This window comes from Lissotriton helveticus, chromosome 7, assembly GCF_964261635.1.
Source record: "Lissotriton helveticus chromosome 7, aLisHel1.1, whole genome shotgun sequence".
NCBI lineage: Eukaryota > Metazoa > Chordata > Amphibia > Caudata > Salamandridae > Lissotriton > Lissotriton helveticus.
In genome coordinates this window covers 66,591,923-66,618,056 of record NC_136068.1, presented here as the reverse complement: position 1 = coordinate 66,618,056, position 26,134 = coordinate 66,591,923, and the positions used below count along the sequence as shown (strand labels likewise).

Genomic DNA, 26,134 nt, shown 5'->3' with positions numbered 1-26,134 from the left:
TTCAAAGAGCTCACCGGTTAGGTTCAAGGACACATATGGCATCCTCATCTTCAGTTAGAAAACCAAGAGGAGTGATCATACACTTTTTGGAATACACTGATTTGTTAAAGGTTTTGTCTGCAACTAGAGCACTAAATAGAATTACTTGGTCTGGTAACTCCTTATTTTTCACTCAAGATTATGCTAAACCAACGGCAGATCGTCGTAAGGAATTCCTGTCACTAAGACCTCAAATACGCTTGATAGGGGCACGCTATGGCCTCTTTCATCCCTGCCTCTTTAAGGTGACCATCAATAACAAGACCAATACTTATGAGGTCCCACTACAGTTAAAAAGCTTCCTTTACTCGTATCAGGCTGATCCAATGGAAACTGCTTCTTCATCACATTTCAAATAGACATTTTGTATTTTACTCAGTAATTTATTTTTTCTCCCAAGCTTCCACTCTAGTCATAGATTATTAAGGTTTATGCATTACAATGACTTATGCTCTCATTGCCTTTAACATACGTTTGTTATTTCTTCCTTTCCTTTTACAGATAACCAAGGTTTTCGTCCTTCCCCTATGTTTTCACAGTTCGCTGGTTGTGTGTTCTCCTCTCCGCTCTCCCTTATGGGTCTAGACCGCGTCATTATTCACTGTGGCCTTCCATCCCTCCACCCTCTGTAAATTTTGGATTAGTTGTAAGTCTGTTGTCTTCATTATTCTCTTTTTTTCTTATATTATATATTTCTATTCATATCTTTCACCTCTTTCTTCTTTGTCTTTGTATCTACTTATCACAGCATTTTTTCTTGCTCTCCATTACTCTTCTGTTTTTCATTCTGTTATTCAAATGTTTCTCTTCTTCCTTCCTTTCCTCTTCACCTCTATCACTTCCTTTTAAGTACAATTGGTTCGTTGTTCAATATGGTTCTACTTGTTTGAAATTTTGCTTTCTTTTGGATGCATCATATTGTTACGATTTTATTCTATGCCCTTAAAAATTGTTTCATGGAATGTCAGGGGTTTGCACTCACCTAATAAGAGACAGAGAGTTTTAACTCATTTGGCTAAAGTGGGTACGGATATTGCATGTATACAAGTGTCTCAATTATCAGCTGAAGAGTCTGTAAAATTTAAAAGAAGTTGGGTAAATGAAGTTTTCTTTTCCCCAGGTGATGGTAAGCGTAATGGTGTCTTTCGTAAATCCCTTCCGATTAAGATGAGATCTCATTGTTCTGATCAAGCAGGCAGATGGATATTTGTTAAATTTCTGGTAGATAATATCCCACTCTCTTTGTTGAACATATATGCACCCACAGCAGGTGATCCCTCCTTTTGGAAATTTTTGGCATCACAAATAACACAATGTTATGACAATAACTTTATTCTTGCAGGTGATTGCAATGAATTTTTTTATCCCTTCATCGATCGCAACTCTTTATCTTCCTTCCTTCCCCTCAAATCTCACAAATTATTCATACAAACAATCAAACAACGCAAACTTACAGACGCCTTGAAACTTGTAACGCCAAGGTGAGAGAATACTCCTTTTATTCCCCAATGCATCACACCCAATCACGATTAGATTATTTTTTCATATCTCACAGTCTCTCCTTGTCACTTGTGACGGCAGACATTGGCTATGTTTTAATATAAGACCATGCACCTGTCACTTTACACCTTGATGTTTTATGCAAACCCAAACTAACTCGTAAATGGCGCTTTAATAACACCTTGCTTTTAGATCCAATTTTCACATCATCTTTTACCTCTTTTTTTAATGAATATTTTCTCTTTAATCAAGCAGGTGGTACACCTTTTCACGTAGTCTGGGATGCATTTAAAGCCTCAGGCAGAGATTTTATTATTAGGTTTGTCTCAAATAAGCATCAAAAAGCCAGACACACCACTAACGCATTGTTAACCAAAATTAAAGCATTGGAACACTCCTATTATTCCTCTACATCTAAAGATTGCCTATCCGATCTTCTCAAAGCCAAATTTCATTTTACTCAGGATACAACTAACAATGCTTCCAATTACTTGTTAAGATCTAGTGCTAAGTATTATGGTGGTCAGAATAAAGCTGGTAGATTATTAGCTAACTATTTAAAGATCAAACAAAACAAGCTTAATATTGAATCTATTTTTGGTCAAGATATTCAACTAAAATTTAAAGATGGACATATTCTTAATGAATTCCTCCACTTTTATAAACGACTTTATACATCTGAAACTTTGTCCTCTGACCATGACATATCTCAATTTCTATCTCACATACAAGGTAATCCCAGCACCAATTCGGATCTCTCACTCTGGGAAACTGATTTATCACAGAAGGAACTTCTAGCTGCCTTAAAAACGCTCAAGAAAGACAAAGCCCCTGGTCCTGACGGGTTCACTGTGGAGTTTTTCTCTCACTTTGCACATCTACTTCTCCCTAAATTACATGCCCTTATAGCTGCTTTTTTGCAGTCTGGTAAATCTTCTGGCTCTTTTTTAGATGCTCTCATCTGTCTTATACCTAAAGAGGGAAAAAATCCACAATATTGTAAAAACTATCGACCTATTTCTTTAGTCAATATTGATTATAAAATCTTTTCAAAAGCTTTAGCTTTAGCTTTACGTTTAGAATCTCAGTTACCTGATTTGTTAGGCAAGGAACAGTCCGGCTTTGTTAAAGGTCGCCTCATCACGGACAATACCCGCTTATTTTTTTATATTTTGTCTAAAGCCTCACATATCTCCCATCCCCTGGCAGCCATAGCCTTGGATGCGGAAAAAGCATTCAACAGAATTGAGTGGCCTTATCTTTTTCGCGTACTTCAATGGTTTGGTTTTGGCCCAAAGATCATTACTCTAATATCTCTCCTATATTCAAATCCTAGGGCAGCTGTGTCAGCAAATGATGACGTTTCTTCTTACTTCCACCTAGGTAGAGGTGTCAGGCAAGGTTGTCCACTTTCTCCTTTTCTTTTTAATCTTGCCTTAGAACCTTTTTTGTTAAAGATTCATCAAAATGACAATATTCATGGGTTTGCTTTTAAGGACACCACTGTCAAAATGACAGTCTATGCAGACGACGTTCTTTTATTTTTATCACATCCTCAGATTTCCCTTCCTGCTTTTTTAGCAGAAGTTTATTCGTTTGCATTTGTCTCTGGTTATAAGTTAAATAAAGATAAATGTGAGATTTTGCCTCTCACTAAATACACTTTCAGCGCTGATGTCATCACTTCGGGTTTTACCTGGAGCCCCCTGGGCAATCCGTTCGCCATCCTCACTGAAATGACCCCCCGCCACATTAGGATGGCTGGGTGGTCCGCGGTGGACGGGAAGACCGTCCGCTGCTTTCCCGGCAGAAAAAGTGTGTATATATGGTGACGGTGTCTGCGAGACACCGCCAACCATATTAGGATGCCTGCGGTCCTATGCCTTTCCACTGTGGCATTGCCGCAGTGGAAAGGCATACGGTTTTTGCTTTGGGGGCCCGTTGCGGGCCCCCAGGATGAAGGGGGGTTGGGGCATGCACATACTCCCCTGCGTTTCAAAGTACAACATGGCAGGCACCGCGCGGTGCCTGTCATGTTGTGCTTTGAAATGCACAACATGCATTTTTAGCATTGCGGCGGGCGGTGCTTTCAGCACCGCCCACCGCAATGTTAAAAATGCGGGATGCACCTGCCACTGTGGCGGGTGCCTCCTAATTCGACGCACGGGACCTCCACCCTTATGGCGGACGGTTCCTTCCCACGACAGGATGGTGGACGGACATAGTCCGTCCGCCATCCTAATCGGCCCCTAAGTACTTAGGTCTACACTTTACTCCGACCATTTCAGGATCAATTTCCCGTTGTTTGGAAAACTGCATACAAAGGTTGTCATCCTTAACATAGAAATGGCATTCCCTTTACTTGTCGTGGTGGGGTCGTTTGGACACCATTAAAATGATGCTTTTGCCCATAGTATTATATACAGTTTCTAATATCCCATTGTTCATATCTTCCAAATATTTTAAGAAACTTACTTCCATTTTATCTTCCTTTTTGTGGAGCAACAAAAAATCACGCATGTCTATCTCAAAATTGATCCGTCCAAAATCAGAAGGTGAGGGGAATTTTCCTGATTTCCCCACTTATCACAAATCCTTCCTTTTACACCAAGCGTCCAAATGGCTTTCTGACCCTTCTAAATATCGTCCTAAATGGACTATGCTCGAAAAATCCTTCCTTTCACCATTCTCATTTCAGGAGTATCTTTCCTTCACACGTAAACCGCAATCTATTTCTACCCCTATACTCAAACATACCTCTAAGATAATACCGCCTACTATCCTGACCTCATTCCTTACTTCGTCTATCTGGCATAACAAGAATATTTTGATCAATAATAAACCTTTCTTCTGGAAATCCTGGAGGCATCGTGGCCTAATTTGGGTTCATCAACTTTATGATCAAGATCACATCATGTCCTTTGAGCGGGTTAGTACTTTGTTTACCTTACCTTCATCCTTCAAGTCCAAATATTCTCTTTTGATAGAAGCTGTTCGAATTGCCCACACACAATTCACATCGTTCCAGCCAACTGCTTCACATGAGCTTATTCATGCCGATAATCTAAGGACCCTTGTTATTAATGCATCCAAGGCATCCACTATTTATACATTTTTCCATACTGAACCACGTCCGAGAGACAAAACTAAGGTAGAATTGTTGTGGGAAACCGATTTAGAGACCTCCTGGTCGATAGACTTTTGGGATAAAGTTTGGCTCAAAATCTGTACATCCTCTAGGGCAGCTAATACCACACAAACGCTCTTTTTCATATACAATCGACTCCTACTTCCTCCACTTACACTTCATGCGAGACACTCTCATCTTCCAGATCTTTGTTGGTCCTGTTCGCTACCACATGCTGGCTTATTTCACATGCTTTTCGTATGTAAATTCGCCCAGAGCTTTTGGGAAAAGGTATGGTTTCAAATTAACTCCATTTTTAATTCCAAACATCCTCTTGCTCCTTCACACATCTTTTTAGGTAGTCTGTCCCCTATTTGGGAAAACTTCAAGTCCAATATTAAGATCATAGACTTATTGTTGGCAGTGGCCTTTCAGCAAATTACCAAGAATAGGAAGGACTTCACTAAATTATCTTACCAGGCATGGTGGTATGCCGTTTGTTATAACCACAGACTGGATACAACCTTTGTATATCCATTGCACATGGCACCAAAGCGCTTAGACTTATGGTCACCTGTTACACTTTTCATGAACACAAGTGCAAAACGCTCTCTACGTCCGGCTTCTCAACAACAAGAAGTAGCTAAACCCCCTTGACATCTTTTAGATTGATATTACATGCCACATTTTGCATTCTGTTTTATCCTTTGCACTTCTATATCCTATACATGATGCAGTTTTGTTCACATGCTTATGTTATCTTCTTATGCATGATATGTTCCATTATATTTAACTCAAACCCTACTTGTTTGCTGATTATACAATTGATATATTGTATGTAATTCGTCTATTATTCATTGTTCTAATTTATTCTGTATTGATGTAATATTTTCCCTAATAAACTTATTTCTGAACTTTAAAAAAATGGTGACACAGTGTAGCGTTACAATCTCTGCAGGATGTAGCCTATTTGGCCACACTACCCCTGTTTTCTTTTCTTTGCCTTTACAAAAGGTTTGCTAAAGAAACATTTTACAATCAGTTTTTACACAAGGAACTTTTAAATTGACTTATTATTGGATTAAATACAAAAATAAACAGAATATGGTGCGCCTTACTGCAGATATGCTTCTAAAATTATTTTTTCTATTAAATTTGGCGTTTTTAAGGAGTTTTCTTTAATTCAAATGGATGTTAGAAAGTAATCTGGATACTATAGGGGAACAGAATCTCTTTTGCCTTATGCTTTATGACTATATATGAACATCCCTTGAGGGAGAATCATGAAGGGTCTTGGAGACTACAGGTGGATAGGACCACTTTTGCCATATGACTATCAATGAGGGTCGTTTGAAGGAGAATAGTGAAGGGTCTGGGAAACTGCACATGGTTTTGGATGGCTGGATCCAAGATGTGGTTTCCCAAGAGAGCTTAGAGATTGAGACAGTATCCATTATGCAGGAATCAATGGCAACAGGGCCCAAATGAAAGGCGGGGGCATTATCCTTTCTTGTATTTGTGTCTATGCCTCTAATGTGAAGGAATTTTGGCCCTGCTTTATCCCTGGTTGCCATTTTAAAGGAACTGACTCTTTAGCAACTCAATCCAACTTTCAGAGAACAAGGCATGAGCATAGGGCGGTCATTAATAGCAAAGGTTTCAGCAGGTTTTTCCTGGCTTTCATCAGCTCAGCCACAAAAATACACTGGACAGCCATACCAACAAGAGAAAACAGAAACAGTTAATCCTGTACATGCATTAACTGGCCTAATTGGCTAAGACCCACACACACCAGAGTCAGATTGTGTGTGGTGGAACCCTCCTAGATGTCGTTAATGTTGGAAAAGGTTATTCAATCCTTCTGCTTGATCGAATTTGACCCTCCATGTCCTACCACGTCTCAAAGCATATAGGTCTTAGCAGACTATCAAAAGGGAGGGTTTTAAATGTATGGGTTCTATAGGCGCACTAGCAGAGTGAACATACTCCGTATTTCTCTAGAGTAATGGTGCAAGCAGGGAGGGGAGACCCTAACCAAACCCCTCAATTCGAGTGCAACAAAAATCACACCCTAAGACACAAAAAATATACAAACTCCTGCGCACTCAAAGTCAATTCTAACAACAATGTGAAAATTATTTAAATTAGCACAAAAAAGAAAAGCAATTCTTGTCCAACGACGTGTTCTTTGGAGGTTTGTGTGTCTCTCCTTTTATTTGGTCCCCACAATTAGACAAATTTATAAACAGCCAGCCGACACGTGTTTCGTTGTGGTACTGAAAATACACAGACACCAACAACTCTTCAGGGCTCGAAGGCTGAATAATCCATGCCAATGCCAAATTCCGGTGATAATTCCAACCCGGAAGGGTAACTTAATTCGGTGTGAACAAACAATTGTCTTGACACCGGAAAACTTCAATCAAGGGATTTAAGAAAGGCTCCTGTTTATTTCTAGTATTCCAAGTAATCACGTCTATCCATGTAAATCCCAAAGTGGTTGTAATATCCAGACAAACATCAAATCAGTGAACACGGGTGCGTGTGTCACGTGTTCCTTCGGCTCAATCGCCCTCGCGCTTCTGGCGTCCACAACCCGGAAGTGGTTGTGGACGCCAGAATTATCACCGGAATTTGGCATTGGCATGGATTATTCAGCCTTCGAGCCCTGAAGAGTTGTTGGTGTCTGTGTATTTTCAGTACCACAACGAAACACGTGTCGGCTGGCTGTTTATAAATTTGTCTAATTGTGGGGACCAAATAAAAGGAGAGACACACGAACCTCCAAAGAACACGTCGTTGGACAAGAATTGCTTTTCTTTTTTGTGCTAATTTAAATAATTTTCACATTGTTGTTAGAATTGACTTTGAGTGCGCAGGAGTTTGTATATTTTTTAGGTCTTAGCAGACACTACAGATACCAGGAGGAGAGGACTCAAAAATGCAGTATGGTTTATTAACGGCAAATAATATTACCAGTGAGACGTACACACACTGGTTCTGTGTGACCTCAAAATCAAACAAATGGATGAACGATGATAGAGTATATGTCCATGGGTGTGAATGCTAAGTTGACCAGAAAAGCAGGTATTGATAGGTGTTTAGGTGTGTACATGAATGTGTGGTTTGGTCTGCTAGGCCACAGTGTGCACTGATCATTGGATGATTGAATGAATAAGTGTATCTGTGATTGCTGAAAATGCTGGTGAGTTTGAGTATGCCAGTTGTTTAGTTTGTGGATTGTTGGGCGAGGGAGTAGATACATTTTTATTAGTGTCGGCTTGTGGTTGAATTAGTTTGTGATTTTAATAGGGAAAGAGTGACAAAGTAAGGTATTTGATCCTTGAATAAGGCAGTGGTTGCATAATTGACTGAATGGGTAAGTGATTGGATGAAAAAGGGTAAAAGTTATCAGGTTGTTTTTTCAGTGCCTAAGTTTGCCACATGCATAATAAAACACATTGAGTAGGTGTGCTCATGAGTATGGTTGGCGGCTGTCCTAAGCGGGTGACCAAAACACCAAGTAAGTGGATGAGATTCTGAAAGTTTTGCTGTGTATAAAAGTTCAACAGTGTGTTAGCGAGTAGCTAGGTGAAAGAGTGAATAGGTAAACGGTTGTGACACACAGTGATAGTTTGCTGGTGTGTGTGTTCAGTAGAGGTTTGGCTGAAGAAATGGGTGACAGTAAAAGTAGGCTTCGGACTGATGAAGTGAAGCAGTAAATGGTCAAATGGGTGACTGCTTGTGATAGATGCTAAGTTGTTATGTTTGGCTGGTCGTTACCTGTCTAAATGAATGGGTAAAATTAATCTGTGGTTGAGTTAGTGAATAGTCTGTTGGGTGTAGAAGTGGGTAATTGAGTGTCAAGTGAAGTGAAGAAAGGTGAGAGGTTCCATGGTTGGAGTTAGTTTGCAAGTGGTGTGTCACTGCTTAAGTTAACTTCAGCAGGCCCAGTATGCAAACTTTATCCCTACTTGCACCTTATCTCCTCTCCCCTTCACCCCAATCCAGCCACCAGCCATGCATGCTTTCTCTAATTCTGATCAGCCGGTCTAGCCTGATGCATGCACCACACCTTTAACCTCCCAGTCCATCTCCCCACCACAACTTACATTGATGCAGCCATCCAAGTAGTTGAACACAGTGGCCTTAAGGCCAAACCTCTCTCCTCGGACAACATAGTAGGGCATAGTCAGATCGATGAAGAAGGGCTTGAAGGCTATTATCGATACTGTAGGCGAGAGCGCAAAGCCGACCTTCGAAGTGCAGAAGCCCATGGCCTTCCACTCAGTGATGGTGTCCGGGAGAGTGACAGAGAAGTTCTGATGACCTGAAGGGCTAAGAATGCAGAAAATTAAGTCAACAGTGGGAATTGAAAAAAGAGAGACAAACTGAGAGCCAGGAAGGAGAGGACAATCAATAAACCAGGTGTGTTCAAGGCTGTAAGAGTTCTTACAAGATACCCCAAACTGTACAATCATAGATGGCAGCCACAGTTGTGGAACAAGCATAGAGTTGTCCTGGTTTTGCAACAATTGTGTGGTTTAACAATATTAAACGGTTTGATAGTGTAATGATTGGCTCAACCACAGGCCGACCATGCAAAGTGTTCCAATAGAGACTGATGTAATGTTCTTCAACAATACTAGCCCTTACTAAAGTGGACTAACAAAGAATGGCTGGATCAACAAACTGCTCTAACACGACCACACTGGAGGAGGGAGCTTATGCCAATCTAAACCACAAGTTGCTATGGAGAAAAGTTAAACCATGAGAAGCTTACATGTAGTCAATTATATGAAACAGTAATATGTTATCAGAGATAGACTATCTTTAAACCTCAAGGAGCTACATTTGTTTTGGGTATTAGCAAATCAATCAAGCAGGGGATTTTTAGAGCGTGCTACTCACCCGTAAGGTTCTCAAGGCACTGCACATCTGTAAATATATACCTATACAGAACCACACTGAATTGAATAAGTAGGGTATTTATTTGCCTCTTGGTATCCTTGTGTAACGTGTTGCGCTTTGAGGGAAATCTGCAATTCTTTCTTAGCCCTACTTAATCAATGAACAACTGGCGGGATGAAGTAAAACAGCGCAGGTAGGCTGGAGCCCTCTCCCATCCAAGGTTTCTTCTCACAAGAATTTACAAACATAGGGTAGTAGAGTGACCGAAGTCCTCCAAAGACGTTCCTCCATCCCTGACTCTATTTCTTTAAAAGTTTTGTTATATCTCTCAATTTGTTTACTTGTAAAGGGATGAAAAGCTTTTCAAAGCCTCTCCTTGCAAAGGCCCTTCATCTATGTCCTGTAATTGTTACCAGAAACCAGATCTTGTTGTTTATTAGACATGAACCCCTCTTAATCACTGAAACCTGGCTTACTAATGTTGTAAGCTTAACTGTATACACAGTAATCTCACAGGGCTTCAAGATTATCCTCTAGAAGTGACTAAGCATAAGGCTTGCGATCAATGCCATAGCATAGCATGGGGCACCAAGGTCAGGGATACTGCATTTGAAAACATCTTACAGGGTTCAAGACGCTTGCTTCAGAGCTTGCTGTCAATCGATAATACAATTTTTAGTAACCCTGGTGATTATTGAACTTAGCTGGAGAGATCTGAGTTTTCTCTCGTCACAGTTATGACTCATTGTAAAGTATTACAGAGGGTTAATGTTCCTGCTGCAAAGCACAACGTATGATGCAGATCTCAGATTTGTGTTACATTTAGATAGAGGTGTTGGTTACTTTTGCCACAGCTATGAACCAGCATCATAGCAAACTGCATGGGCTAGGTTTAGAACCTCATTGTTATTATTCTCAAGTTTATTATTCTAAGGTTTTTAAAATGGTTCCTTTGGGTAGGAATACATTCTTATTATTGCAGACAACCACAACACCTGCATGAAATTTTAAAGACCATTTGTGTGTTTCTCCAGACTAAGCACTCTTAACATATACTGCCTACCAGTATGGATGATATGTAAGTCCTTCCCTTGTAGTCTTTAATGTCTTATGTATCTTTTTCTATCCACCAATTTACACACTTGCATGATTCATTGCCTCTATATAATATGAGTTTGATGTAAAACACACTGACACAATACTTTGGGATTAATAGCGTTATAAAATAAATTAAATGTGAAAAAGAGGATGATGAGGGGCGCTGTTGAGGGGGTGGTAGTGAGCAATGCATTAAGAAGGTAATGGGGGTGGCGCCAACAACAATCATCACACTAGACTGACCCTGCTTGTGATGATCCATGGGGGCCCTACTGTTAGCTCTTAGTTTCCCCCTTAAATACTTCTTCAGAAGTAACGTCTCACAATCTTCTGTTTTCTACCTTCTCATCTACTTTTCCTTCCTCTAACTCTTCCACAATCTGTCCTCTATGACTACTATATCATCTTATGACAACGATATAATCATAGCAATGGTTCTTTATGTTATGTTATGTTATGTTATGTTATGTAACATTTTTAATGCGCACAGATGCTCCAGCAAAGGAGCGTCCTGGCGCAGGGAAAGGCGGACACAACACAACACTAAAACCAGCAGCAAAAGCAGAGCACTTAAAACAGGGGAAGTTTAAAACAGAAAAGTTTTCAAGGCCCTACGGAAGGATATTAGATCATCCAAAAGACGGATTTCCAAGGGGAGCGCATTCCAGAGAGCTGCAGCTTTCACTCGGAAGGAGCGTCCTCCCATCCGGCTGAGTCTGAACCGAGGAACAACCACCAAGGATTGTCCAAGGGAGCGAAGTGAGCGAGTTGGCACATATGGAGAGATCAAATTATTAAGAAGCAAAGGTGCCGACTCACGAAGGATTTTAAAAACCAGGCTGAGGGCTTTAAATTGGATTCGCTTATTCATCGGGAGCCAATGTAAGGACCGCAGAGTGTTAGAGGTAGGGCAGGTCCGGGGCAAGCCGACCACCGCCCTAGCCGCAGCATTCTGGACTCGCTGTAAACGGAGTATCTCAGCTTGGTTCACTCCTAAAAGGAGTGAACTAGCATAGTCCAGGCGAGAAATAATCATCGCTTGAATGACCAGCTGTCTTGTAGGAGCATCGAAGAATTTGAGCAGGGGTCTTAGCCCGCGTAATACTCCAAAACAGCAGGCCGCCACTCTCTTCGTGTGGGTCACAAAGCTTAACGTATGGTCAAGCCATACTCCCAAATTCCTGAGTTCCAGGACAGGGGCTGGGGCTATTCCCAGCTCAGGGGGCCACCATCCATCTCCCCAGAGGTCCGCATCCCTTCCAACGATCATCACCTCCGTTTTTGATGCGTTCAGCTGGAGACAGTTGTTATTCATCCAGCTGGCCACCTCTCTCAGTCCACTGCGGAACCTGAGGGCATCCTTCTTGGCATCCCCGCTGATCGTAACCGCCAGCTGAGTGTCGTCGGCATAGGAAACCATGGTTAGGCCCCATTGCCTGGCGACTTCAGCCAGCGGCTGCACGTACAGATTAAAAAGCGTGGGACTCAGCGAGGAGCCCTGAGGCACCCCCAGGTCCAGCGGATGGAATTTGGACTGAAAGGGAGGGGTGGCAACGCAGAAGGAGCGATCACTGAGGAAGGAGCGGAACCACTGCAGAGCTGAACCACCAAGGCCAATGTCCTGCAAGCGGTGTAAAAGGATGCGATGGGAAACAGTGTCAAAGGCAGCGCTCAGGTCTAATAAAATAAGCGCTGCCGTTTGACCTGCATCCAATACAATCCGCAAGTGCTCAACCATTGCCAGAAGGGCCGTCTCGGTGCTGTGACCAGCACGGAACCCATTCTGCACGGGATCCAGGACATTAACTTGGGTCATGTGCTCTGTGAGGGCCAGATTTACATGGGCCTCCATGACCTTGGCCGGCCAAGGGAGCAGAGATATAGGGCGGTAGTTTTCTGGTTTCAACGGATCCAGAGATGGTTTTTTCAGGATCGGGGAAACTACCGCTTGCTTCCACTTGGCAGGGACAAGGCCAGAAGTCAGGGAGAGGTTAATCAGAGAACACACTATTGTGCGTCCCTGAAAGGCAGCATCCCTGAAAAGGGCCGATCTTACCGGGTCTGCAGGCGAGCCAGATTTGACTCGCAAGGCCCATTTCGCAAACTCCTCATTAGAAAGAGTTGGGAGGGAATGCAGCGATGGACAATTACTAGAGCCGCTCCAGGGAATCACAGGTGGTAGTGGGCTCGGAAACGCCTGGTAGATTTTTTTAACTTTGTCCAGAAAGAAAGTGGCTAATACTTCGCAGTGGGAGGTGGAACTGTCCAACTGCGGAGGAACCCTCTTTGCCATCAGATCTTTTATGGTTTTATAGATGGTTTTTGTGGGGTTGAGGCTGTTACGAAATTCTGCTGCGTAAAACGCCGCCCGGGCCCTACATATAGCTCGATGGTAGAGCTTAACTAAGGCCTGGTAGGCGGATTTCCTATCGGCGTCAAACGTCTTGCGCCACTCCCTTTCTGCCCGTCTACAAGAGAACTTCATGGCACGCAGCGCACTGTCATACCAGGGGCTGGCCTGCCGAGGTCTGGATTTACTGAAGATGATAGGTACCAGGGCATCAAGCGCCCTGGTAATCCAGTTACAGAACCGGTCATAGCCCGAGGTGACATTCAGCAAAGGACCCAGAGGCTCAGCACCCATGATGCAGTGAAGGTCCTCCAGCCTAAGTTTATTCCAGTGGCGCCGAGGTATCCGCAAAGAAGGTGGAATAATAGGATTGGCAGGAAGAGGAAGCCAAGCAGACACCAAGTAGTGGTCAGACCATACCACAGGATCAACCGCCACGATCTGGACATCCAAGAGAGTCGTAAAAAACGGGTCGAGGATGTGGCCAGCCACATGTGTGGGCTGGGTGACAAGCTGGATCAGCTGCAGAGCCTCTAAGTCGGCCAAAAAACCACTAATGGCCAGAGACTCCAACCTATCGAGGTGGAGGTTGAGGTCGCCTAAGATCGAAAAATTAGCGCAACCACTGGCCAATAGGCTCATAGCCTCCGGAAAAGCACCTCTAAAAGCTACATCGCTGCCTGGGGGGCGATAGACAACCATTCCCGACAGCGAGAACTGGGGGCTGATGGTAACTTTAAACAGCGCACTCTCGCAACCAGCAATCTGCAAGACCGTCCAGGTACATGTATAATCCGATTTAATGAATAAGGCAATACCTCCACCTCTCGAGTGGCGATTAGATCTAAAACATAGGTAACCCGGGGGACAAGCAAGGTTGACTATGGCGTCATCAGTGTCTTGAAGCCAAGTTTCAGTTAACGCCAGCAGATCTGGTGTCTCATCCAGGATAAGGTCTGCCACGGATAAGTGGTGCTTTACTAGAGATCTGGTATTAAGATTTAAGAATCGTAGACCAGATCCCCGGCGACCAGGTGCAGGAGAGACACCGGGACGAGCTCGTAGAGCAAGAGAGGAGGCAGGCTCGCGGATACCTACAGGCCGGTCAAGCGACCACCCATTACAAACACACTGACACGGGCCACATAGCGGATGGTATAATGCGGCCGAGCATCGTGGGAGAGAATCCCTAATGGCGCGAAGCGAGGCACTGCAATAAACAATCATCCTAACAAATCAAAGGATGAAAGCGTACATCGATTCCACAAAGGTAATCCCCCAGCGTCCCGCGCGTCCTTAGCGCGGACGGGCGCAGACGGGCAGACTCTGGCTCGACTCCGGCGCGAGTCAGGCGCGACCGCTGCGCGACCAGAGTGAGCATTAAGTAGCAGCTCACCTGTGCTGCAGGAAGCGCTAGAGCGCTCAGACTAAAGGCGGAAGGAGGCAGAGACCACCCCAAGATGGCGACCAGGCGCCACGAGGAAGCTGCCAAAAAGACGGTAGGCTCCGCGCTAAGCGCGGTGGGGGCACTCTTTAAAATGCAAGTGTGTGGGCAGGATAATTGTAAAGTTAAAAACAAGGCTCACCAGAGAAAATTAAACAATTTAAAAAACGAGCGTTTTAAAATGGTAATATCAAGCGCAGCACGCTTAAATGAATGCCAAGCACAGCGCGCATGCAGGCGCCTTTCCCAAGCACCTATCACCCCTCTGGATTGTCCAGTGTGTCTTTAGTATCTGAACTGACCTCCCAGATCGAAATGCCATAAAAAAATAACATTCATCTTTTACACTGAGGCCCAGATGTATCAACCATTTACGCAACGCAACTCAGCAAGACACCTTGCTGTGCCGCGAAAAAGGGAGAGGCCAGGAAATAGCTTATTTAACATTAAATGGAGCATTCCTGTCCTCTCCTTGCTCTGGCTCACAATGTGCTGCCTTGAGCCAGCGCAGGAACCCCTGTGCCAAGGGTGCCCGGGTTGTAGGCAGGATTGTTTTTTGTGTGGGAAGAGACACCTTCCTGCACAAAATGAATCCCCTGAGTCTTTTTCCTCTTTCTATGTGTGCTCCGGAGTGCAGCACAAGTAGAAAGAAGAAAAAACAAGGAGAATTAAACGTATTTCTCCTCCTTATGCCTCCTGTGGGAAGGTGTATCATATTGACGCATTTCCAGGTCCACCATTCGTGGTAAATCTGGGAATGTGCCAAAATCCACGGTCGGATGTCTGGGAACATCCATTCATACACCCATGGAACGTATCCCTGGATCAGAGTAAAGCAAAGCAATGACTTGCACTGTCTTGCATCACACCAGATTTACCAAAAACTGCAGGGCCACGCAAGGTGGTCTTGGGTTGCTTGGTAAATCTGACAGTATTGTGTTAACCTTGCGTTACCTTGTGTGACACAAAGGCATTGCAACACTATAATAATTCTGCCTCCAAGACCACAAGCCCCATAGTACACCCCTCATGGCATGTCCTACGACATCATTGATGACATCACTGATGACATCTCAAATTATATTTATGAAAACATTGTGCATAGCAAGGGTGCAAGTTATAGTTACTACAGTTTACTATGACTGGTAAATTTCTGCAGTTTTTAGATGAAAAACATTTATGCTTTACCTATTACTATACATAGGTAGTTATAGTTAGGACCTATTAACCATAGGAAAACCGCAGCATTCTATTTGGAATCATTTTGGCTTCGATTGATTAATCTTCTTGAAATTTTCCAAACCTTAGGCCAGCTCAGTGCTGCTCCTTCCCTGAAAGGTTGGGGGCGATTGGTGAAGCGGGGGCCGAGAAAAAAGGGGGTCCCAAAACATGTTTTCCCCATGCATTTTCCCTTAGGACCTTTAGCCACGGCTTGTGCTCACCCTGCGATGATGGGTGGTCTGAACGGGCTGCACTGAAATCATTCACTGTTGCATACTGGAATCTATTAACTTTGAGAGGGGGGGAAACTAGCATTGATGGTTATCAATTGCTGTGAAAACTGGGTGTACTGATTGCTCCTCATAACAAATTACACAATTCCTCTTTACGCAGTGCATTGTAACTTTCACAAATTGGGAATGCATGTCTGGTGTCGATGTTGAAGGTGATACCCCAGAGGGGTATTGCTGGTGGTGGAGGTACATTTTGGTGCAAACTTGTACATTGTTTGTTATCATAGTTCATATGATGCAGCTATTGAAGGTGGTTGCACATACTAGCAGTGCAACAGCACTATTTTTTTCTCTGCTTTAAATAAATCGAGGCTGAATTTAATGCAGTCTGAAGTGCTTATGCAACACTGATATCAAGCGTTAAACTCTTTTGATCGCAGTGTACATTTGAAAACAGAACTCACTACAGCTATTGAGGAATTTTTTTTGTGGCATCCTTTAAGAAAATAATCTTTGCCTCACATAAATCAAGGATATCTTGAATGCTGTGAACCCTGTTGTACGCAGTGTAGATTTAAGGCAGTAGTCAACACAAAGATCGAAGCATGCTATTTTGTACAATTCTGTCTGCCTTAAATATAGCAAGGCTGGATTCAGTTCTGTCTGTAGTCTTGATGCAAAGCTGAATTGAAGTTGAGAACCCTGTTGTACGCAGTGTAGATTGAAGGCAGTAGTTGACACAAAGATCGATGAATGCTATTTTGCACAGTTAACAAAATCTGAGGACACAGTACAGTTGTCTCTGCCTTAAATAAAGCAAGGCTGGATTCAATGCTGTCTTTAGTGTTGATGCAAAGCTGAATTCAACTGGTATCAAGTTGTCAACTCTACTGACCGCAGAATAGATTGTATGCACTTCTCAGTACAGATACTGCAGACAAATTTAGATCCAAAGTTGAATTCAAGCTGTGAACCCTGCTGTCCGCAGTGTCGATGGAAACCACTAGTCGATACAGACATAAGTATGCGATGATGTGGCGCTGAGTTCGCAATCGGCCTGTATCGAGGAGGCACGTGGTCATGGCTGCAGCCACGTGGCAGGGTGGGGACCTTCGCTGCGCCGCAGTCTCTTCTCTTTGCAGAAGTGAACCACGCCCAAGGCGTAGCCTAATTATTTATAGTCGTACGTTGACATTGTTTACGTTTGACTAGCCCACTCCGCTTCTGTTTCAAAGGAGGGGGGTGAACACATCTACATGACCGAAATATTCCTTAGTGTCTGAGATAATATGGTTGCGTCCACTATTCAGTACACTACACGTATCAATGGTATATGTACACACTGAAAAGTTTTTGATTTCTATAGTGAATTGTGTATAGTATTTCACCGGTAGTCTTAGCATTGTGTACATTATTGTTGATGTTCGAGTTTTTTCCCTTTCCCTTTTTTCCATACTTGGTTGCCACATCTTTGTAGATTGAGCTAGTGTGCTGTTGAGTGTGCTGTTGAGGGGATATATTATTTTGGAAAGGTCCGTTGTCCTGTTTTGCGTTGCCTCTGAGGTAGTAGAGGGGAGGGGCCGTGGGGGTGGTTGTAGTGGTAGTGGCGCTGAGTATTGCGATTTTGTTGGGTGTCAGAAGTGTATAATTACAATCTCTAAGACAAATTGCTCTTTAAACATGGGTGTGAGTTCGATGTAATTCAGGTAGTACATGTTAGACGTTCTTACAGTAGTTAAATGTTGATGTTACTTTGTTAGTGGTAAGTGGAACTATTGCCTGATTTTTTACGTAGCATTGCAGATTTGGTTTGTGGTTGAAAATACGGGGAAGTGGTCAACATAATAAGTAGAAATTGTCATTTTAAAAACCTTTGAAATTCACTGAAAAAACATAGGTTTCAGGCAGGTTAACGTTAGGAATTAGCATTTAAAAAACCTCCGAAATTCACTGAAAAAACCATAGGTTTTAGGAATGTTATAGTTAACTGGACATTTCACTCATACAAAACCATTGAAATTCCTTTGTTATAGTTAGTTGTACTAACTGTAACTCTCACACCCGCAATCCACTGGTGATGATGTCAAATATTACATCATTCATGACATGGTCCGTGACATCACTGATGACTTCTCAAATGACATCACTGATGACATCTTCCAAGTGACAATCAGATACACCTCATCATACACTACTATAATCTTTTATCACTCACTATAACATATAGAGTACCATATTTGAATCCATTGACACACTAATACGTGTATCTAAAACCCCATTCAGTCATTCTTAGATGTACAAAAAAGTAATCAATTATCTATAGATTCATTCATACATGCTGTCAATGATCAATAGTACACTATGAAATATACCTATACACCTATATTGACATTACACACCAGCACACATCTTATTTACTTATTCAGTCATCCTGCTCACTTATGCAAACAACGTATCATACTTATATTTACTGAGCTACACACTTATACAAACACCACTTTATTTAATGATATAGATAGTAACTCTTACTTAGTGTGTTATAAAATTACTATTACAAGTATACAGTTATCTATGCAGTCACTCATGCAATCACTGAGTCTTATGTATACTTATTTATATACAACATATGTCATATACACTCCCTTTTATTATTCTAGTTTTTTGGACATGTACCATTAAGTGATATATTTGCACATCAGGACATCCATATACATATTCACTCACCCAATAAGTATTATAACATGTAGTCTTAACATCATATATCTATTGAATCAACTATTGACACATCTTTGGGCAGTCACAAACACCTCACCGAACTACACACAGATTTACTCTCCCATACAAATAATCAGTTAAGTAACCAATATCTAATATAGACTTTCACGTAGCTAGTAACTAACTGGTGCAGCAGTTTACACAACAATTGAGAAAGTAATACAAATATTCACACAGTTTAGTCACTATCCAATATATTTAGTGAGACACTATAAATTAGTCAAGTAAATAGTCAATCACACTGCTACTAAATATGTGTGGGAGAGTGTGTAGTTGTGTGAGTAGTTCTATGGGTGGCTCACTCAGTGTGCCTGTATGGATATATGAGTGGATATGCTAATGGCTGTATTGGTGACTGAGCGGGTGTATGAGTGGCAGTATAGGTGAGCAAGTGGATGTGTGTGTAGATCCATGAATTAGTGAGTGGCTGTGTAAGTACTGGTATAGCTCTATCAATGAGTTTGTGAATGGTTGAGTGGGAGTGGCAGTGGGTGCATAAAAGATTCTATAGGGGTATGAGTGGGAGCGTCAGAGATGATGTGGATGATGTCTTCAGTGATGTCACAGACAATGTCATGAGTGATGTAATATGTGAGGACATAAGCAGTGCATTGCGGGGCGCAATTTATAGTTAACTAAGGTAATTATAACGGCTGAATTTCTCTGGTTTTGTACGAGTAAAATGTCAGCCTAACTAACTTTAGCCTAACTAAAGTCCCTGTAACCTTTGTTTTTTAGTGAATTTCTAAGGTGTTTTAGATTCAATTTGCTAACTATAGCGTCCCGGTAACCTTTGTTTTCTTTTGTGAATTTCTGAGAATTTTTTAAATTCTATTTGCTAACTATAACGTCTCTGTAACCTTAGTTTTTTTTGGGTGAATAGCTGTTTTTTAACTAGCAGTCATGTTTGCAGAGTGGGAAAGAAAGGGGGCTGGGCTTTCCACCAGCTCTCAGGAATTCCCACACAGTGGGATTGCTGAGAGGTGGTCGCAAGCCATGCCCATTTATTCACCACACTACAAACGCACCTCCTGGTGCACTACTATTTGGGGGATAAAGTACCCATGCCTCTTGAGGGTCCCTGGGGCCAACTAGCCCTCCTGTTACCTCCAGTAAGCCCCACACCGGATTGCTGAGAGGTGGTCAGAGGCCACGCCAATTTCTCCACCACTCTGCAAACACAACTCCCGGTCCAATGCTGCTTGGGGGATGAAGTCCAATTCAGTCCTGAGGCCCTCAGGACACATGGGGACTTCATCACACCACAAGCAGTGTGCCGAGAGGCACATATGCTGAGTGATGGAAAGAGGGGCATGGCCTCCGACCACCTCTCAGCAATCCCACTGTGTGGGGCTCACTGGAGGCCTAGGGGGCCAGAGTGTTTCTACCCTGTCTCCTTTTCTTGTTTTTGAACATTTTTGCTTGTGACTCAGTTCAACCAAGTCACAATATGACTGGCAACACTTTCTGGTTTGAAGTGTTGGCAGCCAATAAGATCTCAGGAACGAGGGGGTAAGATGGCCGCCGACTGATCTCACCGAGAGCGGTGTCAGCTCTCACTGCTCCTGAGGCACCTAAAATGCACAGACTGATGGCATAATATGGGTTTGACTCACCTGCTTTGCTTTGGCATACGAGGATACCTGCTCTTGCGGTCAAAAAGGCTTGGTCTGACTCTCCGACTGCTCACTCTACTGCATCAGAGGCTGTTTAGGCACGGTCAGCAAACTATGGCTCCCAAGTCAAACAGAATGGTCAAAGAGGATTCTCTACCAGATGCGGGATGAGGCTCAAGCCTGGGGCCGCGAAGGCCCCAAGCAAAGAAGGGTGATGACAGTGTCACAAAACAGAGAGAAGCTGGCATGACGGGAGAAACTCGCCTCCAGGCTGCCGCGGCTGCCGTAGAGGGCTCCCTGCGGCAGCTGACGGTAGCTGAGGCAGTCAAATTGGTAATGGCCTCCAACACTATTTACGTCGCTTCAGGGGCTCGGAAAAACCCTATTCTCGCGGAAGGTACTATGGGAGGCATCAGGGATGATTTGGCAGCCAATGTGGTAGTTGATGTGGTCGCTGATACAGCGCCCGGGGATGCGAGCCTGGGTCTGTGTACTCCCTCACCTCGGTCTGCTGCTGGGCTGGCTGCAAAATCTGGATCGGAGCTGTGCTGAGTTGGGAGTCAGGAGACCGAGGAGAGTGCAGCTGAAAATGCTGAGTGTTAGGATCTCTGCGGTGGGTCCACAATCACAATGACTTTCTGGGGAGCTGGTCGAGACTTTGAGCAGGGAGTAAAGACTCCTGGAAGTCGGGGTGCTCCTCTCAGCTTAACAGTAGAACATTGGTTGATGAGACAGCGGACAGCGAGCCTGCATGCAGCAAAGACGGAGCTCAGAACAGCAGTGGCACTTTTGCATATCCCGATATCTTATCATGTGTCTCATCTGGTGCACAGTTGGACATACAGTCCGATGCACAGCCTGTAACGGTGGATAATGCTGGGGATAATGCTGGTGATAATGTCACTTGTGGCCAAATTGGTATTACTGGTCAGATCGCGATGCCATCATGGTCTAGCGCACCCTTACTATCCCCAGAATAAGATACGTTTTATTCTCTAAATGATGATTCTGAATCATCTGGGCTCAGCAAATTTGATACATCTGACGAGACTGTCTCGGGGGAGTCGTCCGCTACACAAAAAACTAATCGCAGCAGACTCTCCAACTCAATGCGACATGCAAGGGCTAAAGCTATAAACTCGAAATCAGGTTCTGCTACAGCTCGCAAACTTGAATGGGATGACTCTGCAACAACAATGACTACAAGTATGGCCTACATATCTAATCTAGCGAATAGTGCGCAAGGTGGTCCTTATGGCCCTAATAACTCTTAATCTGCTGCTACCTCACCTACATTAGAGCTACTGTACGCTACTCTTAAGCAGATGCAGGGGGAGGCTAGGCAAGATAGCCGAAGTTCACTCCAGGCCACTAAAAAACTACAAGGCGCTATTCACAAAGTTAAGGGGCTGTGCACCAATATGACTGAACAGGTAACTCAGGTGGAAGAAATGACTGCTGTTTTGGAGGTAGAAGCTGACAAGCTTCAGACATTTAAGGAATCACAGGAAAAACAGTATATATATGTGCTGGAAGCTCGAAGACTTTGAAAACAGGACACCTAAATAATGTACGGCTACTCGGACTGGCAGAAAATGTTGAGGAGGAGAACATGGCCTTTGTCGTCTCTTTGCTGAAAGGTGCTTTATCTGACCTTGCTCATTGGAACTGGAAGATGGAGGTTCAACGGGCTCACCGCTTTCCACTGGTTAGGAGGACTATTGTTAATAACCAGGGGGAGAGACCCAGAGCAATTTTGATCTATGTTGGGAATTTACTTTTAAGGCAGGCCATAATAGATCAGCCAGACCAGATTCGAAACGATCTCATGAGGGTCACACGTTTGCCATACTACGGTCGAGCGGAGGTGGAGACTACGACAGCTGATTACTCCCTTTCAGGGGCTGGGTTGTGAGCTTTTTTGCTATTTCACGCCCGGCTTAAGGTTATTTTGAATGGGAGGGTGAGAATGTTTTTTTCGGAAATTAATGCACAAGAATATCTCACTGAGCTTAAGGAAGCAAGGGGGAGGAGTGGAAAGGGACGTATCAGGCAGGGGGGCTCAACTGCTGACTAATTATTGATGTTGATGTTTATGTAGGCTCTCGGGACTTGAAGTTCTTGAATTATATATTTGTGTCCAATATGCTGTTTTTTGATGATCAGATTTGGTTCTTTGGTATTTGTCATTGATTTACGTAGGCATATGGGGGTGAATTCACATAGGCTCGGGGTGCTTTGGGGGTGTGGGAGGACTGGCACGGCTGCCATACATATATCATGTTTGACCTATCGGTATAGGGGGGGTGGGGTTTGTTCTTCCTAACGGGGTGGGGGTAAGAGGGGGGGCGGGTACAGCACAAGACTACACAGTGAGGGAAGGCATGGGGATGCACTTTGGGAATAAAATGTGAGGAGAATGAGCACTGTAAGATTAAGTTTTGATACACCAAATAGGGATAGTACGAAGGGGACTCTGCAGGCCTTGTGAAGGAACTGGCAAACCAAAATATGATGAGTCTGCGAATAGCTTAGGCTAACGTCTGCGGGCTAAACGATCAAAGCAAAAGGCAAAGGGCGGCAATTTTGTTTAAATCTTTATGAATCAATATACTATGTGTGCAAGAAACTTAAATAAAAGGTGTTAGAGGTAGCATCCTGGAACAGCTAGGATATAAGCTTATGGTAAGTACCAAACACGGTACCCGCACAAGAGGGGTAACAATTCTTACCCGTAGGAGTGATATAATGCTCAAAAGAAAGCTAGTTGATCAATGGGGCCTCTGGGCAATAGCTGAATATATGGTGGGTGGCGTAGTATTTACAATTTGTTCAGTTTATGGGTCGACTGGGGATGACCCTGAGGTTCTTGAATTTTTGGATGCTGAACCAGCAATATGGCCCATGCCGGTGATAGTCTGTGGGGATTTTAACATTATTGGGTTGGGGTGCATTGGGGTACTTCGGGAGGTGGATATCACGGTAGGAAAAGAAGGGTCTCTGCAGCTCTTTCAAACATAATCAGGAATAACGGTCTTACTGATGCATGGGCTCACCTGAAACCTGAAGACTCCGGCAGTACCTTCTTTCCAGCAATGCATAAGAATATCTCACGACTTGATTATTATTTTGTGTCACACCATCTTATCTCAAAACTTAGGATAGAGAAATACCCTTGGATACTTTCGGACCATAACCCACTAGTTCTAACAGTCACCTTTACTGGGGGTGTAAGACAAGAACAGGGCTGGACTTTTGAATGGGGACTCTGACATGATCCAGAATATGTGGCCCATATGAAGGGGTGGATTAAGGAATTCTGGGATGTTATTAGAGAGAGCACAGGCACAGGGATAGTCTGGGATACTTTTAAAGCGGGGGTCAGATGGGAAAAATGAGTTATAGCACGTATCAGCAAAGAAAAGGGCACAGCAAGAGGAAAAAATGAGAAAAAACTTAAGATAGAAGAGGATCTGGCTATTGCTATCAATATGGGTAGACCAACTAAAGATATATCACTAAAGTTGGCCGCAAGTAAGGCTGATGCTGGAGAGCGGACGGCTGTTAAATCTGCAGAAACCTTTTTGGCAAAAAGATAGCACTGCCATGAGTTTGGCGAGCGGGTGGGACAAACGCTGGCAGTTAGACTAAGACAAAAGACCACTGCAGGTGTGATATCAGAAATTTTGGATGTTAATGGGAGTATAGTAGCTGATGCCTCAGGGATTTGGGAGGTTTTTTGGCAATTTTATCAACGGCTCTATACCAATGAATCCCAGTGACGCCAAATACAATTCAAGAGTATCTAGATAAAATACCCCTGCAGCAGATTGATATAATAGAAAAGGAGTCACTCGAGGCCATCTTGACACAGGAGGAGATAATGGCTGCTTTGCAAAGCTTACCATCTAGTAAGGCTGCTGGTCCAGACCTGATTTTATTGGAGTTTTATAAATCTTTTGCAGATACACTAGGACCTGATCTGACTGAGGTTATTAGGCAAGCTCAAAGGGGTGAATCTGCCCCGGAGTCTTGGGCAGGGGCGGATATTGTAATTTAAAAAAAAAAAAAGATAAACCACGAGGCAGCCAGGCTCATATAGGCCAAATACCCTTTTAAATAGTGATGTAAAATGGCAACAAGGTTAAATAGTATTATGAGGAAAACAATCCATCCCTGTCAACACAGATTTATAATTGGTCGGGGAACAACGCAGCATGTCCGCAGAGTAATAACACTTTTTGATGCAACAGAGATCTCGGGGGACCCTATGGCTGCTCTGCTTTTGGATGCTGAGAAGGCATTTGATAGGGTCTCCTGGGAGTTCCTGTGGGAGACTCTGAAATAGTTTGGTTTAGGAGATGGATTTATTAAAGCCATCCAGGTGTTGTATAGAGCTCCTACAGCTTGTTTAAGACTAAATGAGGGATGTACTGCACCTTTCTTGATTGAGCGTGGAACAAGGCAGGGGTGCCCATGTTCACCCCTTCTATTCGCTATATATATAGATCCCTTAATACAACTGCTGGAGGTTAATAGCAAAATCGAGCCTATTGTGTGTCAGGGTCCAGAATCCAAAGTACAGGCCTATGCGGACGATTTGCTGTCCTCACTGCAAATCCTTTAACTGCACTCACTGTGGTGGAGACGGTCGCACAGGTTTTCGGTAGATTTTCAGGGTATGCACTAAATAAAGCAAAAACTCAGATTATCAAGAACAGGCATGCTACTATTCCTGACCCTTGAGTAACTGAATCAGCAGTGTATCTAGGTATTACTAATATGCCCGAGATGGGGGGTCTAGTCGCAAGGAATATTGAGCCGGTAATTAGGAAGGTGAGATCTGATTTTGATAGATTTAATAATCTACACATGTCATCAGTGGGCCGCTGCAATGTGGTTAAGAAGATGTTCTTACCAAAAATACTTTATTTGTTTAGGGCAATACCGATTGAATTTAAAAAAACACTGGTTTGTAACACTAGAGAATTTAGTTAATCGCTTCATATGGGTGCATGGGAAAACGAGGAGGGTCCTCAGGTTTATGTCGCTCCCACGGTAAAGATGGGGGCTTTGCTGTTCCCGATTTTAAAACTTTTTATTGGGTAGCTGCTCTCCAGTATATGAGTATATTATTTGGTGCAGCGCCTGGCGAATCTGCGGAAGAAGTAGGGCTCCCTGATGTATACAAGCTAATGCTGGGGATCAAGCTGTGAATTGTTTTATGAAATTTGGTGAGCCCAGTTAATATAAGAAGACGAAATTCAAGACACTGCCTTTAAAATCTGGGAAAAACCAAAGGTGGTGATGGACGGAGCGTTGACAATACAAACACTCACCCCCAGTCAACTGATCTGGGTTTAATCCATCACCATTCTTTAGCTCACTCCGCCACCTCAGTTAAGACATGGCCATATGCAAATCAGTCTGACCCTGTGCCTCATGGGAACAGTCCAGCCCGAACTGCCAAGCCATATCTTCCCTGGACCGCAATCAAGCTTCCCAGGGCCGGTTTCTGGCATTACAGCCGTCTTCAGCCGGGCTTGCTTGACTCCAGTGGCAAAGTGAGCAAGGGACTCACGTCTAAGCATACCCTGCCAACTTAGGGCGAACAAAGAAAAACCAAAGGTGGTGATGGACGGAGTGTTGACAATACAAACACTCACCCCCAGTCAACTGATCTGGGTTTAATCCATCACCGTTCTTTAGCTCACTCCGCCACCCCAGTTCAGACATGGCCATTTGCAAATCAGGCTGACCCTGTGCCTCATGGGAACAGTCCAGCCCAAACTGCCAAGCCATGTCTTCCCTGGACTGGAA

At 43.4% G+C, this 26,134-nt stretch overlaps 1 protein-coding gene across 14 annotated transcripts in view; it reads right to left on the bottom strand.

The window, feature by feature from the left end:
* LOC144768069 (alpha-2-macroglobulin-like protein 1) overlaps positions 1 to 26,134 on the bottom strand; it is a 618,955-nt gene that overhangs the window by 288,896 nt on the left and 303,925 nt on the right. For all 14 annotated transcript variants that reach the window (XM_078651444.1, XM_078651445.1, XM_078651446.1 and 11 more), the window contains exon 19: positions 8,779 to 9,004. In XM_078651444.1, the coding sequence (XP_078507570.1) occupies positions 8,779 to 9,004 (226 nt within the window). The remainder of the gene's footprint in view (positions 1 to 8,778; positions 9,005 to 26,134) is intronic.